The 12,850-nt window shown below is 44.5% G+C and overlaps 1 protein-coding gene across 2 annotated transcripts in view; it reads right to left on the reverse strand.

The window, feature by feature from the left end:
• The window catches only part of RASGEF1A (RasGEF domain family member 1A), a 313,626-nt gene that overhangs the window by 45,186 nt on the left and 255,590 nt on the right, over positions 1-12,850 (reverse strand). For both annotated transcript variants that reach the window (XM_048506141.1, XM_048506142.1), the window contains one exon: positions 2,192-2,320. In XM_048506141.1, coding sequence (XP_048362098.1) covers positions 2,192-2,320 — 129 coding nt within the window. The remainder of the gene's footprint in view (positions 1-2,191; positions 2,321-12,850) is intronic.

Genomic DNA, 12,850 nt, shown 5'->3' on the forward strand with positions numbered 1-12,850 from the left:
CATCTTCAGAGGATCCTCATCTTCAGAGGATCCTCATCTTCAGAGGATCAGAGGATCCAGCCACAGATACAGCGTAAACGCTTTCAGAGAGAATGCTTTCATGGAACACGTCATCATATAAGGTTTTCGAACCACAGCACCCAAACCTTCCTTGACTTGAATGGCTGGGGTGTGTGCAGTAGAGCAACTATTGAGGCCAACTCTGAAGTTCTACCATTAATTCTAGCTCAATATGACAGTCGAATTGCCTCTCAAGCACAGCAATATCGGCGGCATTCCCCCTTCTTGTTATACCCTTGCAGAGTCAGTGCTCATCATTTTCGGCAGGATCAGCAGCCCGCTGACAAATTAAAGCAGAGCTGTTTGAAAACGCCAGGGGCGTCTCCCTTCAAACAAGCTAGGACAACCTCCCACGTGGCTCCGAAGAGAGGCTTAAGTTGGTTTTCAAGCAGCACGCTCCCTTGCTGGGGAACGAGGCTCCTGCAAGTGAAATGTGGATAGCAGCTAGCAGAGTCGCCGCTGCGGGAACGATAAGCGTTAACGCAAAACTGCAGAAGATGGCTCCTGGCCAGGGCTCCGGTTCACATGCTGACTTGTCAGCTTTTGATATTATAACTTGTTTCCATAGATACTTTTTTCACAGCGGGTGTGGTCTGTGTTAGTATCAGCTGCTGTGTAGCGATGTACGTTTCGGTCAACAGAAATGACTGAAAAACCACGGCCTGGATCAAGTGGATGGGATGGATCCTTCCTCACGTTTCCCTGCTCCAAGCGGCTGGCCAGGGGTCCTGAAAATCCTTTCTAAAGGTCGGGGGAACTGTCTCTCCCCCGACCACATAGATATTAGGTTTATTTTAGTGGCTCCTCATTTAAAAATGTAGTGGGGCTCAATGGAAGTTGAGCTACTGTCAAGCGGGGCTATTCTCGCCATCTTGTTTTTAGTAGATGTATGTATAGTTTTCAAACTTTTAATGTATAGTAGTTAATTATAATTGTATTTATTGCGTGCATATAATGTTGGAAACCGCCCCAAGCCTGAAAGGGGAGGGGCGGTATAGACATCTAATAAAATAAAATAGACGAAAAACAATATGTACCCTGGTTCAAGGCACAGCCGTCCAAGGAAGGACAACGGAAGGGCCTTCTTCGTGCCAGCCTCTCAACTTTGGAACAACCTCCCCAAAGACACACCTGGCCCCTCACAGATAATCTTGAGAAGTTCCGTAAGGGAGAAAGGTGGCTAATAAATGTTTTAAATAGTGAAATAAATAATAACAGGGCCAATTTTTACCCGATTTCCCCTTATTGCCGAGCTCCACATTGCGCTCTTTAGCTGAGCCACCATTAAGGATCATCTCAAACATCAAAGACCACCTTTCCTAACAACAGGATCACATCTCCTCCTCCAAGTTCGCATGAATGTACAATCTTTGGGTAATAGTGACAGGCAACTTCCTCGTTGTCTGACAGCAGGACAAATCGTAGTCTTCCCCCCCCCGCCCCCCCGAATATTATCTTGCAAATGCAAAAGCCAGAAGAAACGAGGAATGCTCTTAACCTCAGCCCTCTTATTCTGCATGAAGTTTCCCATACACAGGAGACTGAAAGCTCCCGAGTGTGTTAAAGAAGCTTAACAGCCCAAAACTACGCAGAGTTACTTCAGTCTAACCACACAGATTTTAGTGGGCTCAAACTGGAGTTCACTCTTCATTGTATTTCTTCGTCACTGGGACAGCGTCGGTTGTGGCTGTTGCCGTGTCTGAACTGAACACAAGAACACCCATGAAACTGCCTTACACTCCATCAGACCAAAGTCAGTATTGGCAGCTGTTCCACATCACGCACCACCTGGGGCTTTTAACTGGAGATGCTGGGGATTGAAGCTGGGGGCATCATGAGGTGGCAGGCAATCCGCAGCCGGCCTCCCCAAAAGCCCGGTGGAACCACTCCATTTTGCAGGCCCTGCGGAACTCACCAAGGTCCTGCGGGGCCCTGACAGCTGATGGAAGAGTGTTCCATTTTAAACTAGAGATGCCAGGCCTTGAACCTGGAAACCTCCGTATGCCCAGGAGATGCTCCACTACTGAGCCATAGCGCCTGCCCTCCAACAATTTATATACGTCTCACTTAGGGGGCTAAAATAAATCGTGCAGCTGCTTGAAACTAGCGAGAAAACGTCACCGTCTCCTACCTTGTCTGACTCGATGCCGGTCTCCATCTGCTGCTTCTGTTTAAGACAGATCTGCCCGACTTTAGCCAGGAGTTCATGGGGGTGAATGAAGACTCGGGAGCTCAGTAGAAAGGTGAAGATGTACGTCCTCTGTGTTGGGAAGACAGCGAGAAAAAGGAAATCAATAAGATTCACAACACTTTCCCAGTGTTTGCAGAAAAATTAGATCAAAAGGCACCGTTTTGAGGCTGCCGGACTAAATCTTGGGAGTATTCACACTTTCCAAAAAGAAACTGATGTCGCTTGTTTGCTCCAAAGGCCGTGCACGTGTTCCCAGACATGATTTTGGATTCCAAAGACGTGAGTTGCATGGAAGAAAAGACGGGCTCACACAAACACGGGAAGCCGCTTGCTGTGCAATCCAAAACAAAGCGAACTCCATCCAAGCCCCTTGACTTGAATGGATTCAGGAAGGTGGAACTCTGCTTAAGTTCACACTGTGGTTTCTCTTATTGACGATTGACAGAGATCAATGAATCGGCATTGCTTTTCACATCATGTTCATCTGTGTTGGATGATCTATTTATCTCAGGGGTGGCCAACCTATGGTGCTCCAGATGTTCATGGACCACAATTCCCATCAGCCCCTGCCAGCATGGCCAATTGTAGTCCATGAACATAGACTATTGTAGTCCATGAACATCTGGAGCACCATAGGTTAGCCACCCCTGATCTATCTAATGCATTTTTCTCTTGCCCTTTCTACAAGGGGCTCAGGGCAGACTAGGTGGGCAGTCCCTTCCTCCGTTTCTTTTCACAACAACCCTGTGAGGTAGGTTAGGCTGAAAGAGAGTGATTTCTTAAGGTCACCCAGCAGAGCAGGGGTTCAAACCTAGGCCCAGAGGTGGGATCCAGCAGGTTCTCACAGGTTCCCGAGAGTAGGTTACTAATTATTTGTGTGTGCCGAGAGGGGGTTACTAATTGGTGATTTTGCCATGTGATTTTTGCCTTAGTTACGCCACTCCTCTCAGCAGTAGCGCGCAGAAGTTGAAGCGGTCTAGCAGGAGGTGCACCAGCGTGCGTGGCAGCCTGCGTCTGCGTGCATTCGTTTCCCACCCAAGGACTGGCGCAGCGGCTGCGTACTTGCCACAGCCCTGCCCAGGAATGCCCTACCCCTGGAATGCCCAGCCACGCCCCCATTGTGCCCCACCCAGTCCCATTGGCGCTACGCCACAGTTTGAATCCCACCACCATGGGAACCTGTTACTAAAATGTTTGGATCCCACCACGGCCTAGGCCTCCCTAGTCCCACTATGACTTTCTAGTCACCGGTCCACACTGGCTTATAGTGTTTGTGTCAGAAATATTTATGCTGTTTTTCCTCTCATTCCCAGCAGAGCGAGAGCAGAATATCGACTGGATCCTTACACCTTCATGCTTGGCGGGCACAGGGCAAGTCTAATTTTCCTTTTTCTAGAGCACCGCTTCCGGAGCAGTTAGTTAAGGGCTTGAGAGAGACCATGGGAAGGCCTCGCTCCGGAATATGACCAGTGTTGCCAATTCGAGGATATGGCATTCCTGGAGATTTTAGGGTTAGAGCTCAGGGAAAGCGGGGTTTGAGAAGGGAAGGGACCTTGGCATGATATAATGCCTCCAAAGCAGCAATTTTCTCCAGGGGGAACTGATTCCTGTCATCTGGAGATTCAACAGCTGCCAGTAATTTGCTCCATTACTGCAAGCCGGCTGCAAAGCCAAGAAGGTGTTCACCCTGGACGACTGAGGCTGAGATTAAGCTTGGGAGAACCACTCTTATCTCACCTCGGTCTTGGGTTCTTTTCCCTCCTAATGACTCCAGACCAGCTGATTGCTCAAGGATTTATGGTAAAAGTCCAAAACAAAGAAATAAAACAAAAATGCAGTAAGAGATTGCTCAACTGGTCACATTCCTTTTGGTTCCTTGTCCTCATTCCGGGAACCCATGGCCCAGAGACGCTTCCCTGACCACGTCTCAAGATGGAATTCAAAAACCTTTGTTTTCCCCTTCTCAGGAAAACTCTGTTCAGGCCACGAGGTAACTTAGGCCTTTGAAGTTTCATCCTAGCACCTCTGCATAGTTTCCTGTCCTCCCTTCAGGAGATCAAAAGGCAAAGATGCTTTTCACAGTCATATGTGACTTCCCTTTACTGTGGCGATAGCATCTTCCATGACAATTATAATTCTGGGAGACCTTTAAGCCTCACCTAAATTCAACCCCTGTCCTTGATTAAAGTGAACTTTAATCTGAAGTTCTTGACTCTCGAGAAAACATAAATGTGAAACACAGACAACATGGAACAGTGGTGAGAAAGTTGGGCTAGGATCTGGGAGATCCACGTGTGAACTCCAACTGCCACAGAATCAGGCTGGGCGACCTTAGGTGAGGATGAGATCAGGATGGGCGACCTCTCAATCATCTCACAGGACTGTTGTTGTGAAGGCAAACTTGTCTAAGACGAGGAGTCTGGATTTATACCCCATCTTTCTCTTATGTAAGGGGTTTTAAGGTGGTCTTTCCCTTCCTCTCCCCACAACAGGCACCATGTGAAGAAGGTGGGGCTGAGAGAGTTCAGAGAGAACTGTGTCTGGTCTCAGGTCACCCAGCAGGCTTCATGTGCAGGAGTGAGGAAACCTATCCAGTTCACCAGATAGTACTCTGCCGCTCATGCAGAGGAGTGGGGAATCAAACCCAGTTCTCCAGTCCACCTGCTCTTAACCACCACACCACAGTGGCTCACAACACTCCTCTCTGCTGAGGCGGAAAGAACCCTGTTTCAATCGTCTTCTGCTTCTAAAAATACTGGAACAGACAAAAATAAATACCGTCGTATATGCACAGTACAGCAAAATATGCAGTTGCTCTTGAGAAATTTCCACAGAATCGTGTCCCAGTGTGCTGCAACACTGATGTTGTATACTCTGCAACCCCAAACTGCCACCCCCTGTGCCATTTCTCAAAGGATGGGGATCCTCAGCCCCGCTATGCTTTGGGTTTTCTGGCTGAAGTCCCAGAATCTTAAAGGGATATTTTGCTCCCTGGGATCCTTGAAGAGAAAATTACAGTGGTTGCAGGGCCAAAAGCTAGCAGCAGGAAGCCCAAGCGCTTCTTGTGCTAAAACATTCCTGTAATTATTTTCTGGAAAGGATTTCATTACTTTCCCCCTTTTAGATTGCACTGGGGAAAAAACTGGGATAACTAAAAATGTGTGTGGGTGTGCGCATATATATATGCACATCCACACATATTTTTATATATATATCCCAGTTATATATATATATATAAAAATATGTGTGGGTGTGCATATATATATGCGCACACCCACACACATTATATATATATACATATACACATACACATATACATATACACATACACATATACACATACATATACATACATATACATACATACATACATACATACATACATATACATACATATACATATATATATACATATATATACATACATACATACATATATATATATATATACACACACACACATATACACACACACACACATACATACACACACACACATACATATACACATACACATATATATACATATATACATCCCCAGAGCCCCTAGGGGATTGGGCGGTATAGAAGTTTAAACAATAAATAAATAAATAAATAAATAAATAAATAAATAAATAAATAAATACACACACACACACACACACACATATATATATAAAGATAACATTTTATATTTATACACACATATAAACAGATAATTGTAAGCCAAGCATATATAATACTCTAATAACCAGACAAGAGAATAGATTTTTCAGACCACTGAAATAGTTTGTTCGTTTGTTTTTACATGTGTACAGCTACATGTACTTGTTTATTAATTTAATTAAATATGTACAATGAGATCACAATTAGAATTAGGTAAGCTGCCTAAATGATTAACAATTAAAGTTGTTATTATCCAGGGTACCAGTTAATGTTAGTGTATTCTTAATAATAAGATTATAAGGGCAGATCCGTCTTATACTTAATTTCGATAAAGATTATATTTGATTCTGATTATGTAAGATTATGTGCTCATTATAATTCTTTTCAGTTGTGAAGACTGAAATGATCGTTATGTTCATTTGCTTTCCACTCTTAAGTCTCTTTTTCTTTTTTTCTGAATTGCTTTTGTTGGTAAAAAATAAAATAAAAATTTTAAGAAAAAAAATCCCCTTAAAGATTATATTTGATTCTGATTATGTAAGATTATGTGCTCATTATAATTCTGTTCAGTTGTGAAGACTGAAATGATCGTTATGTTCATTTGCTTTCCACTCTTAAGTCTCTTTTTCTTTTTTTCTGAATTGCTTTTGTTGGTAAAAAATAAAATAAAAATTTTAAGAAAAAAAATCCCCTTTGTTTTCAACATCCTGTAACTTTGTGCTTTATGGTCTTCTTAAACATTAACTTGGTCGATTGACATGCGGCATTTCATTCCTTGTGCATAATTGTTTGTGCGAGTGGTACTGAGCAAACTGAAGGTGTTGGGTTCAATTTCACCTCCGTGGTACTGAAAGGGAAAGTGCAATTGGCATAATAGGGTGAAATTGACAAAATTATACATTCTTATATATTCTCCCTTTGGCATTTGGTGCTGCTTCCTGAACTGCCAAAGGGAAATATTTAATGAACTATAGATTTATTTTTTTTGCAGCTGGTGCGTCATGCTCAATGAAGGTTTTATTTCAATGATTTACTTTGGGGTCTATTGGACCACACAGTGGATTAATAAAACACATTTTTGCTCTGCCTAAGTTTTAAAAATATGGGACACGTTATCTTATACGTTGTAGCTACATTCTAAATTTTGTAACTTGTGCTATAGGTACGTTCGGCCACAGGCTGTTTAAAGCTTTTACATAGTCTTTCTTTCTTTCTTTCTTTCTTTCTTTCTTTCTTTCTTTCTTTCTTTCTTTCTTTCTTTCTTTCTTTCTTTCTTTCTTTCTTTCTTTCTCTCTCTCTCTCTCTCTCTCTCTCTCTCTCTCCCTCCCTCCCTCCCTCCCTCCCTCCCTCCCTCCTTTCTTTCTTTCTCTTTCTCTCCCTCCCTCCCTCCCTCCCTCCCTCCCTCCCTCCCTCCCTTCCTTCCTTCCTTCCTTCCTTCCTTCCTTCCTTCCTTCCTTCCTTCCTTCCTTCCTTCCTTCCTTCCTTCCTTCCTTCCTTCCTTCCTTCCTTCCTTCCTTCCTAGGACAATGAGGATGTTAATCATGTGCTATGTTAATGAGCTACGTTCAGGGTCCCTAACTTTTTTGAGCTTGTAGGCACTGGATGAGTTCTGACTCAGGGGGGTGGGCACAACCATCAAATGGCCTTTGTGAGAGGTGAAGCCGATGATAAAATGGTCACTGCCGGAGGTAGAGACATGCAGACACAGTAAACCCAAATGGAGGGAACAAGAAGGCTGATTACCCACTTCCTGGGTTCTCCAACCTCACCCCACTTGGGGGTGAAAAGTCACACCAAAAGTGCTCTTGCTTTCCCCGCAGAAAGCGAGAAACATGCGTGGGGCAAGAGGAAGCGGGTCAGGACAAGAAATCTTCCTCTTTAGGCACGGAAGGGCTTTGGGAAGAAGAAGAAGAAGAAGAAGAAGAAGAAGAAGAAGAAGAAGAAGAAGAAGAAGAAGAAGAAGAAGAAGAAGAAGAAGAAGAAGAAGAAGAAGAAGAAGAAGAAGAAGAAGAAGAAGAAGAAGAAGAGGAGGAGGAGGAGGAGGAGGAGGAGGAGGTGGAGGAGGAGGAGGAGGAGGAGGAGGAGTTTGGCGTAAGTGGTTAAGAGCTCATGTATCTAATCTGGAGGAACCGGGTTTGATTCCCAGCTCTGCCGCCTGAGCTGTGGAGGCTTATCTGGGGAATTCAGATTAGCCTGTACACTCCCACACACGCCAGCTGGGTGACCTTGGGCTAGTCACAGCTTCTCGGAGCTCTCTCAGCCCCACCTACCTCACAGGGTGTGTTGTGAGGGGGAAAGGGCAAGGAGATTGTCAGCCCCTTTGAGTCTCCTGCAGGAGAGAAAGGGGGGATATAAATCCAAAACTCTTCTTCTTCTTCCCATAAAACAAATTATACCATAAAGGTGGCGGAGGGAAGAACCCGCAAGACACAAATGGGGTATCCAAGCCAGCGCATAATAATGGCGTGGTGTCAAGTCACAGCTGACTTGCATCAAGATGCTGTAAGAGACATATGAGGTTTGCTGCAGCCTGCCTCTGCAAAGTATTCTGGACTTCCTTGGTGGTCTCCCATCCAAGTACTAACCAAAGACTGGATCCTGATTAACTCCCAACAGCTGACCCAATTGGGGTTAGCCTGGGCCACTGAGATCAAGCTAAAGTTGGAGTTACTTACTACCAAGTCAGATGCAACTTTGCCCAGATTTTCTTAGCCAACCAATGAATAGTTAGATTGGTCTCCATCTCAGGCTCATTCCACACATGCAGAATAATGCAAACTGCTTTCAGTGCTCTTTGAAGCTGTGCGGAATGGCAAAATCCACTTGCGAACAGTTGTGGAAGTGGTTTGAAAACACATTATTCTGCATGTGCGGAAGGGGCCTCAGATAAGAAATACATCATTTTCAGCCAGAATGGTCTAGCGCACAGGTGTCAAACTCGCGGCCCTCCAGATGTTATGGACTACAGTTCCCACCATCCCCTGCCAGCATCATGCTGGCAGGGGATGATGGGAACAGTAGTCCATAACATCTGGAGGGTCGCGAGTTTGACACCTGTGGCTCTAGTGGTTAAGAGCTGCAGTCTCTAACCTGGAGAACAGGGTTTGTTTCCCCACTCCTCCACATGCAGCCTACTGGGTGACCTTGAGCTAGTCACAGTTCTCTCAAAACTCAGCCCCGTTCACTGCACAAAGTACCTGTTGTGGGAAGAGGAAGGGATTGTGGAAGCGGCTTAAAGAGAAAAGTGTGGTATAAAAACTAACTCTTTTTCTGCCTCTGAGCTAGTTTTAAAAATGGGTTAGATTAGAAGAACAGCCTTGAGAAAATGATAAATGGGTAATATTGAATTAAGTGGCCCAATAGCTCGGCTTAGCCTGATCTTGTCAGAGCTTGGAAGCTAAGTAGGGTCAGCCTTGGTCAGTACTTGGATGGGAGACAGGCCGAGGACAGCTATGGCAAAACTACCTCTGTCCATCGCTTGCTACGCCGCTACGCCGAGGACAGCAATGGCAAAACTACCTCTGTCCATCGCTTGCCTTGAAAACCCCCTCGGTTAGGGGGCTACCATGAGTTAATTGTCACTTGATAGGTCACAATTATTAATATCGAAGAACTCCTCTTTTGAAAATACTCCATCTGGTGTACTTGACTTGTACCTCCAACGGACAATTATATATTACTTGTCGTTTTCTCCCCTTTTAAGAGCAATTCAGAACTGAATGAAAACAGACGACCGCCTGAACTCTCCAAAGAAGCTCGAATACTTCTCTCTCCCTCTTTCTTATTACCAGTAGGTGTGATACTAACTTGATGAAATACACGATGATTAATTTTTACCGAGCAGGCCATCATGCGTGACATTTTAATGCCTGCCAGAGTAAATCCATCATGTGAATACAGAATGTTGGAAGAATGACTAAAATCTAATACCAACCTTAGCGCTGTTAAATTATTTGCAGCTACGGCAGGAGATATGAGAGAGCTGGAACGTGTCACCACAGAGGGGAGGGGAGCGTATCCCCTGTATTATATTTAGCTTATCGGTATTATCATTGGTATCATATCATTATTAGCATAACATTAGAATTAGGTTAGAGAGAGTTTTTGGATACTCTAACCCATGATGCGAAAAAAGTCCTTTTTAATTAGCTGCCAAATCAGCTATGCCAAAATTTCCCTTACCGTTGCAGGACAGAGCAGTGGTGGGATCCAAAAATTTTCGTAACAGGTTCCCATGGTGGTGGGATTCAAAAAGTGGCGTAGCGCCAGTGGGGCTGGGCGGGGCATGACGGGGGCAGGGCAGGGCATTCCGAGGGCGGGGCATTAATAATTTCTCTGTTACTGTAAAAAACTCTTACTGTTAAAAAAAAAGTTCCTAATTTCCAGCTGGTATCTTTCTGTCCATAATTTAAACTCATAGCAAGTCCTATCGTCTACTGCCAATAGAAACAACTACTTCTCCTCGAATTGACTGCCTGTCAAATACTTAATATTTTCAAATACTTAATTTTGTTTCTAGAAATCAAAAGAAGGATACTTTCCTTAAACAAGGAACTTTACCATATTACTAAAACATGTTTTTAAAACAGTCCAACAGGGAGAATTATCCCGTTTTCTACCTTTGCTAACCAGCCACATAGGAAGCAACAGGACTTTGTGATTTTTGGACCTAATGGAATTTCTAACGGAAAAGCAGACCCAATTAGTAACCCGCTCTTGGCACACACAAATAATTAGTAACCCACTATTGGGAACTGGTGAGAACCTGCTGGATCCCACCTCTGGGGCAAAATAATTTCTTTGCCTTTGGATTCGGGTCCAATGAATGCATACTCATGGTCAGGATCCTATTTCTATACTCGCATCTGTTTCCAGGAGGTGCCAGTCACATGGAAGGGCCTTCCTCATGAGAAAAACTTCTACTCTCCTAGCTTTTTACAAATTATAGAAGCAGAATTACTCAAGAACCGGCGGGGATGGGGGTGTGTGTTTGGACAAGTACATAGGACCGTACTGTGACGGGGGATATTGAAGACCTGGGTGTAAATGGTGCAAAACCTCCCAATACTTACCTCATTCATTTATAAGGCACTTTTTGTCAATACTGCAACATTTTGTCAGATTGTCATATTTTGTAACATTCTTTTTGATCGCCGAAGGTGGCCAGTGGGCCGGAACGGATTTGGATATAGAAATGTTGCATAAGACTTTATGCATTATCACGTTGCGATTTTCACTGATGTATTTGGTAGCCTATTTAGGGCCCTTAACTAGGATATTTTGGTTTTAATTTGAATAAACACATTTGTATTTTTCCTATAGGGCAGTTTTACTTTAAAAGGCCCAAATTTCATCACAAGCGTTTGGTTCTTTCCTCTGGTGTTGAGGTTAAGTTTTTGATCCTTTTTCTGTTGACATTCTGCACACTTGCGCAGCTTTAAACAGATATCTGCGACATGCCTCCCAAAGGCAAAACATGCCCAGTGCAATTCCATTGGCAGATATTGGGAAGTCGGGGGTTTGTCCCTAGAAAGAGCAGCAGCTGGAACGTGGGTTGTCTGGGATAAATGCTCTCCGGTCGCAGCTCAGTCACGAGCAGAGCCACACAGAAGAACGCTGGTCTACTGCAGAAAACGGCAGCTCCGTGTCGCACGCCTTTTCTGCAATACCCAGCTCAGCTGGCTTTGTGTCATTGTTGTGACGTGTGCTTTTTCACCCTGTGAGCCAATGATATGAAGCGGTAGGTGAGGAGAACATCCATGGAAATGACACAAAGACTACAGGATAGGGTGATGCAGAGAGAAGGGGGAAGGGAGTGCGCAACACGGAGCTTCCATTTTCAGCGGCAGCCTTGTCGGAGTGTTACGTGCTGTTCTGCCCTTAGCGCAGCTTCAGAGGAAGGATGACAAGGGTCAGAAATAAACCAGTTTTGACTTCGGAACACAGAGTTCTACCTCCTGTCATTATCAGCGGTTGTCACCGAAGACAAACTGTCACATCCAGCGTAGGCATCTCCGTGCAGACAGATAGGTCAGAAGATGACTCTTTTCCTGTCAGGGGCTAAAGGTTGTGACTAATTCTTACTTGAAACCCTACAGTTAAACAACAATAAAACGGCCCGCCGAAGACTGTGCATGCAGCCAGCCTTCCTGCCCAGATGGTTTGCTACTGGGGCACTCGTAAATAGGCGACATTGGGCAGTTCTGCCAAACTCTAGTTTTACTTTTAACATGATTTTAAATTAAAGGTCTGGTTACTTCTCTCTGGGCACTTTTGCACACGCAGAATAATGCAATTTCAATCCACTTTCAATGCACTTGAACAATTATTTGCAAGCGGCTTTTGCTATTTCACACAGTAGAATCCAGCTGCAAAGTGGATTGAAAGTGGATTATTCCGCATGTGTGGAAGTGCCCTCTCTCTCTTTTTAAATTTGGAAGCCATTTTGAATGCTTGGCAAAGGGGACAGATGCCTTAACCCAGAGGTGTCCAACTCCAGGGCTTCAGATGTTCGTGGACTACAGTTCCCATCAACCCCATGCCAGCAGGGGCTGATGGGAATTGTAGTCCATGAACATCTGAAGCGCCAGAGTTGGACACCCCTGCCTTAACCCATCTACTGTACAATTGTCAGTTTGGCCTTTAAGTCTGTGTGTTCAGGAAGAGAGCCTACTGCACATGGGCATGCCCAGTAACACAAAATGTCGGTCCCTGCTTCTTTTCTACCCCCAAATTGCCAGTCATGAAGTGGGAAGGGGCTTTAGGGCTCTGATCTGGTGTGAGAAGCTGAGGGGCAAAGTGCACTCAATCTGCACCAAGCCCCAGGTGAAAAAACCTAAAAGGAATTTAAAATCCCCAAAATGGGGCGAAAAGAAAAATTCAGAACTCAAAAACTGGCTACAGAGCCAGAGATACCCTGCTCTCCCTGCTGAGGCAGGAAAAATACTGGGGAAA

This window comes from Sphaerodactylus townsendi, linkage group LG08, assembly GCF_021028975.2.
Source record: "Sphaerodactylus townsendi isolate TG3544 linkage group LG08, MPM_Stown_v2.3, whole genome shotgun sequence".
NCBI lineage: Eukaryota > Metazoa > Chordata > Lepidosauria > Squamata > Sphaerodactylidae > Sphaerodactylus > Sphaerodactylus townsendi.